At 48.4% G+C, this 16,991-nt stretch overlaps 2 protein-coding genes across 2 annotated transcripts; one reads left to right on the forward strand and one right to left on the reverse strand.

Moving 5' to 3' along the window:
• Positions 1 to 202: 202 nt before the first annotated feature.
• Positions 203 to 5,188, reverse strand: LOC128275546 (DNA-directed RNA polymerase, mitochondrial). The gene is made up of 7 exons (XM_053014088.1): positions 4,978 to 5,188; positions 4,609 to 4,737; positions 3,300 to 4,546; positions 1,755 to 3,237; positions 926 to 1,689; positions 772 to 863; positions 203 to 701 (listed from the first exon to the last, which is right to left on the reverse strand). Exons 1-7 carry the CDS (start codon positions 5,150 to 5,152, stop codon positions 572 to 574), a joined length of 4,020 nt encoding a protein of 1,339 aa, XP_052870048.1. The 5' UTR covers positions 5,153 to 5,188; the 3' UTR covers positions 203 to 571.
• A 1,370-nt stretch (positions 5,189 to 6,558) lies between these two features.
• Positions 6,559 to 11,564, forward strand: LOC128272545 (uncharacterized). Its single transcript, XM_053010371.1, has 5 exons — positions 6,559 to 6,650; positions 8,020 to 8,174; positions 9,551 to 9,770; positions 9,842 to 10,078; positions 10,146 to 11,564. The coding sequence occupies exons 2-5, from the start codon at positions 8,086 to 8,088 to the stop codon at positions 11,244 to 11,246; spliced, it is 1,647 nt and encodes a 548-aa protein (XP_052866331.1). The 5' UTR covers positions 6,559 to 6,650; positions 8,020 to 8,085; the 3' UTR covers positions 11,247 to 11,564.
• Positions 11,565 to 16,991: the final 5,427 nt, after the last annotated feature.

Here is a 16,991-nt window from a genome sequence, read left to right on the forward strand (position 1 = left end):
AATACTTTGCAATGGGTACGGTCTCAATTTCAACTTCTTGGTTCACAATTTGCTAATGAAAAACCATAAGAAAATATTAAATACTTTCAAACGGGCTGAAAAAAGATACAAAAATGATTTAATCATAACATGAAACATATAAAATTCAGAAACTAATGAATCCTTTCTTTCATTCAGTTCAGAACAAACAGTCACGTTTTCCTTCGGAACACCTTCCCTTTTGCTTATCACTTTATTGCATCGCGTTGCGTTCGACAAAAAACATCCAATAAAAATCGTAACGACCGTTCGTTGACAATAGTCAAACTATAGGCCTGCGATGCGCCGGCGGTGCATCAGTGCAAGTTTGAAAACAAACTCCAATTCCGTTACGGAATCCAGTGCAAGGCATTTGTGGTACACAGGTTTCCGATCCGTCTCCGTGAGTTAAGCAGACAGGCAGTAATAAGAGGGAAGACCTCGTGGCCTGTGGATCCAATGGCGCCTTCACTGACTAGACCAAGACACCGTACTTGTCGCCGTATGTGGCGTTGGCGCAGGGGTGCAACTACTACCCAAAAGCTACCGATGCCTAGCTAAAGAAGTACACTGATTCCAACACCTTCTGCAGATCGAAGTCACCTTTGTCGGGACACTGCTGGAGGATGCGGTTGAGCTTGCGCTTGGTGAGATCGATCACGGAACCGTCGTTGCTTATTTCACTGTAGAAATAGGAAAAGAAGTCAGTTTCTTCAGATACTTATAACAACATGCCGTTTCAGGGTTACGTACTTCTCGTCGTAGCTGTATTTTTGTACCAAAAATTTGGACAAATCCTCCAGAATCGGTTCGGAATGGAGAGCGACAAACTGTTTACGGCAGATCTGTGAAATGGTATGCATATGGTAAGTAACGATGACCGATGGACTTAAGACGCTTCGTGTACCGTATTCATCGTGGGCACTGTGCATGCGTGGGTCCAGTAACAGTCGTGAACCGAGATGAACGTGAGCCCGGCCCGTTCGCAGTGCAACGACGTCAGCATCATGTGGCTTGAGTCTAGCGAGTGGACAAAGTTTGGTGGAAACGCATTCTTCTGCTTCATGATATTCGGTTTTTCAAACGAATCAATCGCAAAGTGTTCCGGTAACTGGGCCGTGGATTTTGTGCTCCACGCCAGACGATCTGCGCGGTTGTATGGCTGAACCACGGGTAACCCTAGTGGGGTTACCCATTCGACGTTCTGCGCACAAACGGCCGATATGAGTCGGGCACAATCGGTGAACCAGTCCTGGATCTCTTTGGCCGAGGTAAACATTTCGCTTAGTGCATCGAACGTCTTGTGGGTGAGGTAGCTGGAGGCAGGCCAAACCCAATCCTTTGGGAACTCTTCGATGTACTCGAGCTGACGGGCGATCTGCTTGCGCGCGCCGTACCGTGTCACTCCATACACCGTCGTCATGACCGTCTGCTTGATAACCTTTCGGCTTATGAAGCCCTCCAGAATGGCGGCCACTTTAATGTTATTTCGTACATCCCGGGCTCGGTTCTCCTCCACGAGGGCGGCTACCGCACTGTACACGTCCTGCGGTACGACAGCCGGCGCAAGATTCACACTCACCGCACCGGGTGTGTCCCGACCGAGGGCTGCATAGTGTTGCAGGCCATTGCACGAACCGTCCTGATGAATCGGGAAGCCACTTTCGAACACTGATCCGAAAATAAATAAAAAAAAATCAAACACCTGTTATCAGTCGCGTCTTTGGGCTACTTACTCTCCGGGTCCGGACAACGGTGCACCTTGGCAATTTCCATACAACAGGACAACGTTTGCCACGGTTCATCTGACTTGCTCCACCACATCCGCCCGGTCAGTGGATGATCGGCTGAATCGAGAATATCGTCCATGATCTCGTCGGCGTACCGCACCCGCTCGTCGATCGACTCGCGTTTCTTCAGCCCGGTCAGATTGATGCAGTGTAGCTTCAACCATCGGAAACCATCCGGTCCGAGGGGCTTTCGCTGATGAAACACCAACAAACAGCGCGCAAGATCGTGTCCGAGGTGGTTCAAATGGGGCGGTATCGGATACACTCGGCCCCGGAAGTCAATGTTTTGCGGCAACCAAAACACTTTCCGGCGGAAGTGGCTGGCCAGCGATAGACGGTAGAGTGCGTCGCACCACAGACTGTACATATCGCCCTGTTTCCGCTGGTGTACGAGCCGGTTCCGGAGAAGCGTGTACTTTTGGAAACCACTCATCTCGCTCCTCGGCGTCTCCTCCTGGATCGGTGGTAACGCGGACGGGGGCTCGGGTACGTCCAGCTTCGCATTGCCACCGGCATTGAACACGTCGATGATCACATCGAGGATGGGTTCATTAACAACCCACGGTATGCTGGCCAGTTGATTGAGAGCATCGAGCGTTGGGTAGAGGTCCTGTGGATCGGCCTCCACGATACGTTCCGTCTGCTGGTGGGCTTGCTGGGGCAAACGGATCAGTTCCGACTTGGCCAACAGGTAGCCACCGTTCGTCGGAGTGCTCCAGGGCTGCGGAGGACACAGCATCGGCACCAGGTTGATGTCGAACTTGAGCGTGCTCGGTTGCGACTTGCGGTAGAGCTTCATCAGTACGGGATGCGGTTTTATCTGCTCCTTGGCCATCTTCGCCTCGTAGCGAAAGAGCGTATAGAAGGCCGGCACCAGCTTCACCTTGCGCGTGTTGGTGCGGCTGGTCGCGTTTACGTTGATCTTGAGATCACACTTCAAGATGTTGTACAGGAACTTGCCCACTCCGATGACGGCAGCCTTCGGCCAAGCCACACTCTCGATGTCCATGCTGGGACCGCTGTTGCGCGTTTCGTGTACCAATCGTTGCCAAAGTTGTCGTGGATTGTCGCTCGAGTTACCGGTCGCCAGGGTGGTCGCATAACGACCGTAAATGTCGTACGTTTTGTCCACCACACCGGCCATTCGCTTCTGCTCCACGTGGTAGCGCGATTCGACCTTCCGGCCCAGGTCGCGGTATAGTTGCGAAACGACGAAACTGAACGTATCCGAGCCCTCGAGCAGCATGTGCACCTCGTCGAGCAGAATATCGGTGAACTGGGGCACCGAGAGGGCTTTCAGGTAGGGGAAGAGATTGATCGTACGCGAAGCTTTCGTATCGGTGATCGCCTTCAGGGTGTTAAAATCCCGGTGAAACGCCATCGTGATCTGCTTCGCCCAGACTTTCTTCAACTCATCCACTTCTTTGCGCTGAAAGAGATAAGGGCTACTGAAGGAAGCCATCAGCCAAGCGACTCGATGAGGATACTTACATACTGCAACACTAGCTGCGTTGGTTCGGGAAACTTTTCAATACTCTTCACCGCCAGGTGGCCGTTCAGCTCCAGCTCCACCTGTTGCTGCATCATCCGCTCCAGCGCGTCGCGAGTGAAACCTGCCTTCGGGTTCATTATCTCAGCCCCTGGGACTGGCCCATCGGTCGGTAGTGGCTGGGCTCCAATCGGCAGCACGTGCTCGTTGAGCGCATCCACCAAATGGTTGTTGTATGTGAGGATCGGCGGTCGATAGACGGGTTCGAATGATGGCAACAAGGAGCGGAAAAGACTCAAGACCACATCCCGCTGATCGTGCGTAAACTTACTCCGATCGAGGATGTCGTCCATTGTGAATCCGTTCGCTTTGGCTTCCTGCAGATAAGCTTGCGCTTCATGCATCACTTCCTCGTTCCATTCGAGGCGTCCCAAACACTCAAACACGCCGGCGAACGTTTGGGCTGACGGTGCAATGTTATCTTCACGCAGCACGCGCAGCAGATCTCGCACCCGGCTGTAGTTTCCCTTTCCGGCGTACGCGTGGATGAGCTGATTGTACGTCGCAACATCAAACTCCCGCCGTTTGCGTCGGTGCCGGTAGTTCAGGGTGGTGGCGTACGCACGGTTCACCAGCCCCGTCGTGATGCACATGTCCAGATACGCGTGCAGCGTCATCTGAAAGCTGCGCTGGCGTGCCAGATTCTCCAGCTCGGAGCTTTGGTAGTACTTTGAGACAAACTTGCCGCCAGCCTTCTTCTGTTCGTCCTCGATCTGTGGCCGATTTGGTTGAGTTCCTTTGGTACGCTTCGTTTTGCCCCGTTTGGTCAGCGAAAGCTCCGGTACGTCGAACGCTAGTTCGGTTTCATCCGCAAGGGCCACCGAATCTGGTTCGAGTAACGCTTCCCCTTCGATTGCCGGATCTTCTAGTTCCTGCACGGGAGCGGACCCCGTGCGGACTGTCCGATGTTGGTGGATTTCTTTCAGCACGTTCACACTCTCCAGTATCTCGGACAGGGTTTCGGGCGAAATTTCCGTCTCGTTCATCCTGGGCCCGATGTAGATGACGGGTGTTTCCTCAAAGTTCCACCTGGAAATGTCCACCGGAGGAACCGAAGTGCGTGTGGCAGCTGTGTCCGAACGGCCCGGGAAAGGTTCCAGGGCTATTTGATCATGTATGAAGTTGGCCAGCTTTTTGGCTTTCAGCTTCTGCACCGACGCCTTCGTTTCCTTTGTATCACCATCTTTGACTGTAAAGGACGATTTGATTTCAAACGGTGACCCTTTGACTAACATTTACCTACACACTAACCGGCTAGGAGTTCGATGAACTTGCTGCCGCCCGATTTTTTCCGTTTGTTTTTCTTGCCCTCCAACGTCGACGAAATTTCGGCTGAAGGGGTCGTCGAGTGGACCCGTTTTATGTTCACCGCGCCATTGTCTGCAGGAAGGAATAGAGATCGATTAGGAAACGTTTGATTGCTTTTTTTAGTGCGTCGCTCGCACATTGTTTGCATTACGTAAGCCGGCCGTAAGTCGCATCTGTCAAATGTGCTCCGCAGCGGATAAGTACGACGCATAAGACCAATTACTCATACGAAATATATCTGCGAGCACATGTTGGCTTACTACTGCTTCCGGGACAGTGCTTTTACTGTCCGGCATGGATTTTCTCACTTACCGTTAACCAGCAGCAGATCCGAGGAGAGCTCACGGTTACATAAATGGGACACTTTTCTTCGCGATTCGCAACACACGGCCACACGGCTCCCATCGACACGAACCGTGCCGCTTTGTTGAGCGAGAAATTTGTTCTTACTTTGTGACAAACTTCGCAGACTAAGCATACGGAACATGTTCACCGTAGCTCGCCAGACCGGGTGGCGATAACCGAGTCCTTTGCAAATTACTCACTCCGCCACACGAGACCAACCGCGACCGCGAGCACGTTTTGTTATGAAAACAGACGGCTGTCACAGAAGACGTCCCATGCGGGTCAACTGTGGCAATTTGTGATTCGTTCAACTACCAAATAACAGATGGCGCTGTCGCTAGTGATTTAAATTCTTAAAGAGCAACGGTCGGATTTTTACAAGCATTTTACATTTTCTGTACTTTAAGTGGCACGTAGGCAATGTAGGCAAACTATCGTCATCTATAGACCTTGTAATAGTATTTCTCCCTCAGTTACAATTAAATTTCTGCCAAAATCGTGTGATACAAAACATTGACCCGATTATGTGGCTGTTTACTTCATACAAACGAAATCTTTCGTAAAGTTTAAATCAACAAAAAATTAATGAGAAATTACTTAGGATCACCATTCAAACAGAATGGTTTATTTTTAGAATACATTGCAGTGCGTCAGCTCGCCATCGAATGCAGCGTATTACCAATTGTCACCCACATCAAGCCGATCGGAAAACCGAGCCATTTTCTGGAACCGTTTAATGCTGGTGCGCTCAGCTCCCACGCTGCGGAGAAGGTCATAACCATACGAGCCAGCGTTGCACTTTGTCCATCAAAACCACGACCCTACGAAGCAGCAACATAATGCTGTAAGGCGGATAAGTGCTGTGAAGAACGCGGCTTAAAGTAAACAAAATATCCCACCACCATCGATCGGGGCGGTGCATCTGGTTGTGTATGCGGGCCATTTCTTGCTCGGCAAAGTGGTGTCGGAGGCTGCCACATAGGGACCGGGTTTATGGCCCGGTAATAACGCATAACGAGATCGTGAGATGATATCGTCACATTCGAAGGAAGTTTTACAGTGCCGTCCCTGTTCTTACTCCTCATGCCCGCAATTGCTTACGCTTGCGGGGACCTTTTTGAATGGAACAATGAGGTCGGTGAAATTACTCTCACTTGGGGGCGCAATTTTTAGCAATGATGGTCTACGGGTGGCACATACTGTAGTCGCCGTTGCTGGCTTCTTGATCCTCACGAAGCGTTGCCTGTCCGCTGGCCGTTCGAGGTCGCATGATAACGCCGGTCGGCTCCATATGGCTACCAACACATGTCGATCGATCATTAACTCTAGGAATCCGATCTTCACCGAGGCAAAACATGTGCGCACCATGTCTGCCATTCATCTCGCATCACAAACAGCGGCAGCTCCGAGAGTCGCAGGGATGCGTTCTACGTTCTGAAGTGCTAGGGGTTGCCAGTTTGCCGGTCAGCACAAAGACCACGAAGCGGACTCCGGGTTAAGTGCCATACGCAGCCGACCGAATCCTTCAGTCGGCGGTTTGCGTTCGGAGCGGACGGATCATCAGAGAAGTGTCGGTGGCCGCACACGGTCGAGTGATTAGTGAGAGTGATTTCATCTGGACTCTAGCACCTAGCACATCGGTAGTGTAGTGTTTAATTCTTCCTCCCGTAGCCATAAGTCCATGAGTTAGTTATCTATCCACCATCATGATCCTTGAGGTTCCATCGATGAAAGTTTAGTCTACACATGCTGCATGCTTCAAAATTGTGCCTTTCTCCGTTCGACCATTATTGGAAGTAACTGGAACCCTTACGCACCGTTTGGTGCTACTCAGAATCGGTTTCGGATTTCTCCTAGCGATCGGTCTCAGCCGATCTGGGCCAAAGTGTTTGGACTACCGCCTCCATATGTGAAGCATCATTTTACACCACCCTTGGAACTCGGGATTGCTCGAATGGGTGCATTTACGATCGTAAGTCAACGGTCGACAGCGTGAACCTCGGCTCGTGGGAGACATGAGCCGGTGAACCGATTATCAGTCCGCGGTGCGGTTCAGGCGCCGGGCGAGATTGATGTGCGATTGTCGAAAGGTCACGGAAGAAGCTACTTTCAGCGGCCCAACGCCCGTAATAATCTTCTGTGATTTTCGGAAATCCACGCCTTGAGGCAAACAGAAGCTGTAGCCATTCTTGCAGACGCTGGAGTAGGGGTTACTTTTGCGTGTTAATATCGTAACGTGAGTGAGCGACTTTTTCCTCAGATGTTGGCGGGCGTGTGACCGCTTTCACATGTGGTGTACGGATTCAGAGCCTCGCCGCCATATTGCTCAATATTGATTAATTTAAAAACAATTTATCACTATTCGAAACGGTAAGACAAGCGCTGACAAGCGCCGCCAACAAGGAAATGTGAGTAGCGGCCGTGCTTGGGAACGAGATTGTAATTTACTCGCGCATAGCTTTGTTACGCTTGTGATAAGTGTTTGATGATTTTTATGTTGATTATTAAACAAAATACCAACACAAAAATACAATACTTCCTGGGCGCCGTAAAAGATCTAGACGATTTGCTGGCCTTATGAAAATCTGAAAAAAAATGAAAGGCTAAACTAATGGGACCGAGTGAGACTAAGGATCTGAGAATGGACAGTTATTTTGCTTCTAAAAAAATAACTACACAGCTTTAGTTAAACTGCAGTTATGTAGCAAAGTAAAAGACCCTTTCGTACTGAGATGGCAAAGCTAGTTCTTGGATAAGTAACATGAAGATTAACGTACGAAAGAGCTCAGCTATCATTTGGTCCCCCAAAGGTAACAGGCTGCAACAGTGGTAGATGGTAGATCCAACCGGCTTTACATCGACAGACGTTCTATAGGCGCTTAGTGGCCAGAACTCGGGCCGGGAGTACTTTCCAAATCTTGATTGCTGACTTTGCTGAGTGATTCGGTTTAATGGAACGCATTAATAGAGTTTGATTTTTTTCTGCCACTCATCCATTCCCGGTTCTAGGGTTTACCCGCACTTTACTTTCCTGCCGTATCGACGCTTCGATATCTTCCAGGCCCGCGGTCAACGATGATGTCTCAGTTTTGTCTCGTAGCTCTGCTGGCCCTAAGTGCCCTCTCCTATCGAGGATCGGCTGCTCATCCTGCGACAGAAGTTACGTAAGTATAGCCCTTCCTTCCGTGTGGCTCCCCCGTTTACGGAGCACTGTTTTGAGGAAATGAATGAAGAAAGGAGATACATATGCTTCGTGGTGCGCCAAAACGAGCGAAAACAGGGGAGAGCATAGCGGATGGCCGCATTATTTACCTCACAGGCTTCCACTACAGACAATTGACTGCACTGTCCGAGGCTCGGAGCGCGTCGTTTGCGGCCTCGGCCAGTTGCGCCCATCACCACTACTAAATCGAATGGCAATGAACCCGCACGCCCGAACTTTCGCAGATCATCAGCATCGGGAAACCCGGACCCTACGCCGAAGTTGGTGTCCGTTGAGTGTAATTGGCCGTAATTGAATGGCTGAACTTTGAACCCAAAATTTGAGACCCGCCGTCTTTGTGTTGGTGAGGTGAATGTCACGGCCATCCGTTAGGATCGGAACGAGCACGCCATTCGGTGCTCTGGCTTCTGGCTGGTTCTGGTCGGTTTGAGGTCGTTGATGCGATGAGGCGGACCAGAGATCCCCCTAACCTTCAAAAGCGATTCGGATTCCCGATTTTCCCCCCGTTTTGCGCGTACGATGCCTGCACAATGCATCCTTTTTGATGTTTACATTCAGCGATTTTGCATCGTGTGCACTGCTAATGGTGGCTGATGGATGCGGTGCGATCCACACCCTTGTGGCATCGGCGGCGAGTGCAAATTTTTACGATCGTCCATCGAAAGCTATATTTAACACACAACGCTTCTGGACCACTGGAAGCAGAAACGGTTGAACCCGCGCCGATGCACCGCTCGGAACGGGAAATGGTGCATCTTTCGATCTTTGTTCTTTGGCGGCCAGCAAAACTGGGCAACGGCATGCTCGTGCCGTGCCGCTCAAGTCAAGTAAACAGGAAGAGAGTATTTTTGGGTTTTATATTGCTCCCCGGGACGGAACAATTGACGTACAACACCGCACTCGGTTCGTGCTGCCAATGAATGGCGATCACGACCCTGATGGATGGCCATATCCAACGTAACGTATTAATTTAAACATTTTTCAAATAAACAATCAGATTAAGTTTCCACATCAAGCGGAAAACATCTAACAAAGGATACATTACGGTTAAAAGTAGAAACCATCTTTGAAGGAAATAAACTGGCGTTTCGAGAATAGGAAATAATGTGGAAATGAAGCCATAAAATGCAATGCAATCAATAACAGTCGATAATTTAATATTTCACGACGGCTCACGTATTCCCTTTGGGGTTCATCTCATGCGCCATATTCCAGAAGCTCTTGGTGGACTCTTGGAATCTTCCGAACCGTTTTCTCTTGTGCGAAGAATTCAACAACCCAATCTAACGCTTGTGAACTTATTCATGCCTCACGTAGCAATCAAGAGATTCGAGATGCAATCCTTTCACTGGTCCATTCGTACAATCAACTGGACAATAAGCTGGAGCGTCACGAGCAGCGTGAGCGGGCCCACGCCGAGCAGGTTAAGAAGAGTCTAATCACGGTGCAGAAGAACCTCCGGTCGCTGGAACCACTGCCGGGAATGGTTAGCCGCCTGGAGGCACGGACTGGCCAAATCGAGACAACTCTTTTGCAGGTGCGATCGCTGAGTAGCCAAAAAGTCTCTGCACGACCTTTGAACGACCATTTTCTTGTTGTGTCCAACAGCATGGGGAGCAGATTGACAAGTTCAACCAGCAGCAGCGTGAAGTCAGCAGTGCTCTCGAGGCTATTCTGAACTGGTTGAGCAACAACGCGCAGACGCTGGAGACACGTGCCGCGACCGGAGCAAACCGCGATGACGATGACGAAAGTGTGGCCGGCAAGCTGGATGAGGTGTCGGCAACCGTGCGTGAGTTGCGCCGTGAATTGGCCGAACTGAAGAGCGATCGTGATGCAACGGAGGTAATGGGAGGTAGTCGCAGCTTTGGTCCGGGACTGAGTAACACCGGAATGCACCGTTTCGTTACAGGACGTGAACCGACAGCTGCTGAAGGAAACGGAGAAGCTGGTCAACTCGAAGCTGTCGTCGGCGGACGAGATCATCGCGAAGATGGAGGAGAAGCTGTCCCAGTTCTACCTCACCAGCCCGGTGATCGCGACCCAGAACACCGAGTTTGAGGAGCGCGTGGTGAAGCAGCTGACGGGGTTGAGCGAGGCGCTGGCGGCGGCCAAGGGTTCCGCGGGCAGCGGTGGTACCGGGCAGGAGCTGGCCACGCTGTCGACCGTCCCCGATAAGGAGTTCATGCAGGGTCTGGTGAACGAGGCCCTGGAAGCGATCAACGATATGCGGCTCGAGGTGTTGACCGCGTCCGATAAGAGCTTCACGAAGACGGCGACCAGGATCAAGGAGAACAACGAGGCACTCCAAACGTCGGTGGACGAGATACTGAAGCTGCTGACGGAGGAGCTGACCACGGCGGATGCGTTCCACACCACGGCCAAGGATCAGTTCAACGCGATGAACGAAACGATGCAGGGGTTGTCTGCGTTCCTGCTGAAGACGGGCGAAAACATTCTGGACGCAAAGCGCGGCATCGATTACGGCATTCTGCAGATTATGCGCGAGGTCAGCGACGTGGTCAAGGCCAGCTCGGGCAGTCTCAACACGACCGTGGCGAAGCGCTTCGACGAGATCGGGGCAACGATCCTGGACAACCACAACGGGGCGCTGAGTAATCTCAGCTCAAAGATCGAGACCGAGATCAGCCAAGTGTGGCGCCAGATCGGCATCATGTACCAGGAGATTTCGTCCAGCAAGCAGGCGCTCGACCGGCTGCAGGAGCAAACGGAAACGTACGTCAACGGAACGCTCAACACGATGGACAGCATGGAGGGCAAGGTTTCGCTCATCACCAACCGCATGACGGAGGTTGACTCCAATCTGAACTACCTGCTCGGCCGGCTGTCGATGGTGACGCAGGAGTTCAACCAGATCAAGCTGGGACTCGGCAAGGCGCTCGATGAGATCAAGGGCAGCTTCGCGGAGGTTCACAACCGCGTGAAGGGCCCCGGACCGCACCGGATTTCGTCGGAGGAGATGCTCGACGACAACGTTGGCACGCCCAAGTGAGGGCCAGTGAGGGCAAGCGGAGCCAGCGGTGCCATACCATCGGTGGAAGTATTCTTCAGAACCAAAAAACTAATCAGTGGCCAACCATATCGCTCTATCTCGCTTCTCGTGCGTATGTATTAGCTATTAGGGATGCGTTTCAGTGTTTTTTTTCTTTAGGACGTGACGAAACTGACGACAGACCAAGTGGACGCGGTGGAAGTGGAAAAAGGCAGGAATTCGTGTTTTACGTGGTAGAGATTTACTTATTAGTATAGACAATAGCGAGTGCGCTGCGTGTGCTTAAGTAAACGACAGAGATAGTAAAAGCTAGGCGATGTATTCAGTAACTTTTAAATCATACAACATCAACAGGTCACGAGCAGCGAGTGTATTGCTACGGTTACGATCTGCAAAATCATGAATAAATAATTAAAATGGCCACAATTTTCGCTGTTTAAGGAGCACAGTTTATAATGCGTTCCGTAAGCTCCAGTAATTAACCAAACACCAGAATAAGTACCACACACACATATACAAGCATAGATTTATGCGACGAGTTTTTAAAAATTGATCTGAAACTCTTCCGCAATGGCTAATGATGTAACGCAGTGGTATCGAACATCGTTGCTTTTCGCACGCCAGAATGATGCCAAATCATGCGCGGAACGTAGAGTCTCAATATTGACACTCCACTTAACGCCAGAGCCCACCTGCGCCAGCCTAAAAACCCGTTTTTACATTTTACAGCGGAAATACAGTAGCGCCCCAGCGGAAAACAGCGGCCCCAGTTTGGTTGGAAGGGAAAATGGATTTTTAATTATTCACTAGCGTTTAATTCCCGCTAGGAAGTTGCGCGCTTGCTGGTTAACTAACGCTATGGCACACCCGTAGCCCCCGGCTTTGCCAAGCTGGAAGGACACAGAGCAAAATCGGGTCCCCAGCACGGGGGGCCAGCAGCTGCAGGCTGACACTGTTCGTCGAATCGCCGCATCCTCGGTAATCCTGCGGGTGGAAACGTCTTCTAAAGACATCTTCACGTTCCTTCGCCGTGCTCTACAAAAGCGGGACGTTTCCGCGTGGGACGGAAAGATGCACTGTCAGTTGATTTTTGCCACATGGCCCCGGCAGCCAGCGGGAGCTTGGAACAAAGGACCAGTGCTGAAGATGTGCTTTGATGTGAGACAATCTGGTGGCGCGCACTTGAGAGCGTCTCGGGAGTGCGCTGCTACACAACAGCACAACGCAAGCATGAAGCTTGAGAGGGGTGAAAAAATAACGTCCCGTCCTGAGCGCGACGTTCTATTCGAACCCCAAACAACGGCCCGGCGAATGGAGTTCTTTTGCATGGAGCAACATCACCTAAAAAACACACCGAAACGAACGATGACCTCGACGGAGGAGAGCGTCCAGTGCGTACCGCGAAACGTGCTTCTTTGTGCTGTTTCGAAACGGTAAATTCGCGGACCGTCTTTTAGTACAAACTGTTCTAAAATACAGCTTCCGGTTGTTTTACTGTGACGCGTGGGGCGAGAGGCTGTGAGGCTGCAGAAGCTGTTCACACTGTGCTCTTAGTATTTCACTTGCCTTAGGGGTGGCTGCTTTCCAGGACATTCACTGCAATCCATTATTGACCGACCTACATTCAGCCGTCTCTGGGGGGTAGTTCATTCGTTTTTGCGCTTTCTTTCGTGTTTCGTGACACAGTCGAACCGCGTGTCGATGGTAGTGGAGACGCGTTGGTTTTTAATTATTTTATAATTTTATTTCTCTGGTTTTAAATTACTTTCAGTATCTAGAATAATTTCAGTAAAGTTGTTTTCATCTCATCTGCCGTCAATATGCTAGCTGCTGTTAGGCGCTCGTCATATTTATGTGCTTTGTTTGTTTTGCACGCTGCTTTCGGTCTGTTCCATATGCACTCTGTATCCCGTTTGCTAGCGTTAATAACGTCTTTCTTTTGTTTTCGTCCGCTTTTACTCAGTTTCGCCTTTTGTAGTGTTCTTACTGTTCTGCTTATCTTTCCGTTCAGGGTCCTTGGGTACGTTTTATGCGAATGCAGCTACTGCGTTTCGCAAGAGAAGATTATGTCACTACTCTTGCAAATGTGTTTTGTCTGTTAGTTTAATCTATTCTTTGTATTTTGGGTATGTTTTTTCTCGCCTTCACCTACTCACCGCTCCCGTTCGCATTTCACTGTTTTCGCTTTTATACACATTCGGTACATTTGTGTTGTCGGATTTTGTTACAGTATGTACTCATGTTGCCATCCGTCTAATCGCTTAGTTTGCCACCTCGACAGTTTTGTCCATGTGAGAAGGATAGTGTACACTTCGATTGCTGCTGCTCCTTTTTAACTAGTGAATATTGACTTTGAAGATAAACGTTTTTTCTGTTAATGTCGCGCGCCAACGTCTGTGGTTGCCCCGAACGGTGTAGGCACCGTTCGTGGAAGCTTGCTACGGATATTATGACCCCAGGAAAAGGTTAACAGCAGTGAGGAGAGTGAATTAGTCTAGTTTTTCTTTCGGTTTTGTATGTTCTTTCGTTTTCTTTTGCTATGTGGTTTCGTGTTTTATATTTTATTTCTATTTCTCCGGTTCAGTTTTTGTTTGCATTCTGCATTCGCCAACGAATTACCAAAAACCACGGTTAGGATTACACATTTTTCGCATTGTTACCTTCTTTACTTTCGCTTTTTCAATGGTTCAACCGATTCTCAGGCAATGCATAGTGGAGAGCATTAACAGTATATATATATATATTTTTTTTTTCGCGTCAGCCTTACATTTTGTTCGTTTGTCTACTACCGCCCTCTGCTGGCATCTGCTTTGGATGTGGGTGACATATTCTTCGACTTCCGAAATGAAGGTTTCGGGTGAAACTCGTGCGCTTCTGGGCGCTCCCGTCTACTTCGCTTGTATTTCGTATTATTTGCTCTTTTGTTGTTTCGCTACTAGTTCCATGTTGCTTAACATTATGCTTTATGTTCTTTTGTTTTTATTTTCATTTTTCATTCCCGTTGCAGCAGCGTTTGTGACTTTCCGTTTTTCCTAAACTATAAACCGTAGCTACTAAATAACATGTAAATGGCAAATCTATACACAAAATCGTTAATAATAAATAATCCTCGGGAAGAAGTGTAGAGTGTGGTAATTATTAGTTACTGTGCATAGCACCTTCTTCACAACGCGCCAGGTGCTTGTAACGGTGCTGGTCCATCGCAGCTCCCCGGCTCAAGACGGTTTGATAGCATCTACGCTACGTCGCGATGCAAGACGCGCGCGGTGTCTAATGACTGGTTTTCCTTGGTCCGAAAGAAGCGAGATTCTCTATCGTTGGTGGTGCAGCAAACAACGAAACGAAACTTTGACGTTTCAAACTGCGAGAAAAAGGTTCCGCGTGGACAAGTTGCGCGTGCTTTTTGCAGCCCACCGAAGACCGCGAAAAATTGTCTCCCATTCAGGGGCTCTGCCACACACACACACACACACTTACTCTAGATGTTTATAACAAAAAAGTAAAGAAAAGTTAGATGCTACTCTTTACACGGTGACTTCGTGAAAACCGATTGCTTCAATCGATTGTATCCTTAAATATTGAGAAAATGGAAAAAAAGGGGCAAAGATTGAATGCTTCCTATACACTATCATTTCAATCGGTATCGGTTTTAAAATAATGTGTGAGTTTTTGAATTTAATCTTTTCGAAAGCACAGCCAAAATCAAAATTAAACGTTACGCGCTTCCCGTCGTGCCGAGGCGAGAGCTATGCCATGCGAAGGGTTGCCGCGGATTCTAAATGTTTGTAGAGTGTACGCATACACGCTTTGTAGGTTACAATTTTCAGTCATCTTAAAACTACGCATCCCCACTGCCGACAAGTCGTGGAAGGTCGAAACACGGGTGAATAGTTTCTACTACCTCGTTCGCGTACTTCACAACAAGCTGGGAAATACAGCATATACTGTGTCCGAATTTTCCCCTACTTCAATATACTATTTGCCGGCTTTCTACTGTGGCTGGATTTTTACTGACCATGTGTGTGTGTTGCTACTGCTCTGTGTACACTGGCGTTTCTTTAGTATGTTTGTTCGTTCTTTATTGCGTAACAATTTCGTTTTCTACATCAATAGCTTGTGTTCGAGAGAAAACGTTAGTTTGTGGTTTAATTTACGTTAATCGCTTTTTCGCGGCATCGTTCTAACATGGGTGCATTTATTATTCTTTTGAAGTTCAATAGTCTTATTTTCATTTTATAATCCATTTTTACACTTTTCACTTTCAGCTTTGCGACTTCCGGTTGGCCTAGGTTCGTTCTATTTGTATCGATTTAAAACGTACTATTGTTGTTAGTGTTTGTCTGTGTGTATTTTCTCAGCATTCGACAATCAAACGTTCTACTCTGTTCTATATAGGTATGGGTTTTAGTGTGAGTTTCAATTAGTTTGCACTCTACCGTAAGCCAAACAAAGCCAAACGTTTGATCAGCCGACCGAGCAGCTGGGAGACGGCGAATGAAAAGTATTTGAAAACCAAATAGGCCGCTCTAATATCGGAAAGAGAAAATTGCGTTGCTTTGCCATCGACAGGACAAATGTAAACATCGATCAGAAGGGAGCGGAGTGATAAAAGTTAATGTGTTACACACTCTAGTGGTTGCTTTTGCGCTACTAAATTCGTGGACGATCCGCGAGATCGCTCTTAGTTGATTTGTTAATAATGTGGTGCCATTGCCAGAATGTAGAAAAATATCGTATGGCCAAGTGTAGAGCGGTGCAGCTTCCGTTTTCCTCAACGCAACGCAGTGGCTTTATACAGGTATTTTGATTTTGGTTTTTATATTGTTTCTTTGCGCTTTTCTTGAAGGTCTACTTTCAATGCAAGTACATCGATGGTTTCTCTCTTGCCGGCGCAGGGCCATACGTGATTTACATAAATACTATCGTAGGTATCACCACTCTTGCCAATACATTGATGTTGCTACAGACCAAATAGTACCAACAAATGTACCGATCTCTTGAGTGCGAATCGCAGCACAGCATCATCAATCGTGTACTTAGCAGGAAACCAAATTGATAAGTCTCTGTTAACTCCTGCATTGATCCAGTTCAGTACGTCGATGTGGTGTGGAAAACCAAAAAAATGTAACGGAAGTTAAATGAGTGCTCAGTGTAAGGGGTTTTTGATGCCTTTAGATAGAGTAAAAATAAACTCTAGTTACTCCGTGTAGCATTCGACATCAACACCGCGGCGTACACACGCAAAATTGGCTATAATTTATTTAGTTACTGTGTGTATTTGGGTGTGGTGTGTGTATTTTGAATAGTGACAGTTACTTTTCCTATGAGTTTTAAAGCATACATTCTAATTTGTACTTCGTTTCGCAATCAGGAGTCTAGAAAGTGAATCTTAACAATGGTGATCGTACATGTATGTATATATATTTGTATATTCATATATTTTGTGAGCGAACGGGGTTACAGTGTGTGTGTATTTGCATATGCATTTGGTGTGTTACACTACTGTGTGCTATTGATAAGAAACGGTAGCTATGTTGGTTTTTGTTTCGTGAAGATTAAATCGTTTCTCGTTTGCTCCATTTGTCTATAATTTACCGAAATCCACTTGCTCTTATGTGACTAAATTGCTTGTTGTCTCTTGCATGTTTTGATGGACACCATTAGCGCCGGTATCGTATAGTAGAGATTGGTTGGCTTTTCTAGATGCTCCAAACTGCTATCGTTAAGATGAAACCACCGCAAGTT

This window comes from Anopheles cruzii, chromosome 3 (assembly GCF_943734635.1).
Source record: "Anopheles cruzii chromosome 3, idAnoCruzAS_RS32_06, whole genome shotgun sequence".
In the NCBI taxonomy this organism is placed as follows: Eukaryota; Metazoa; Arthropoda; class Insecta; order Diptera; family Culicidae; genus Anopheles; species Anopheles cruzii.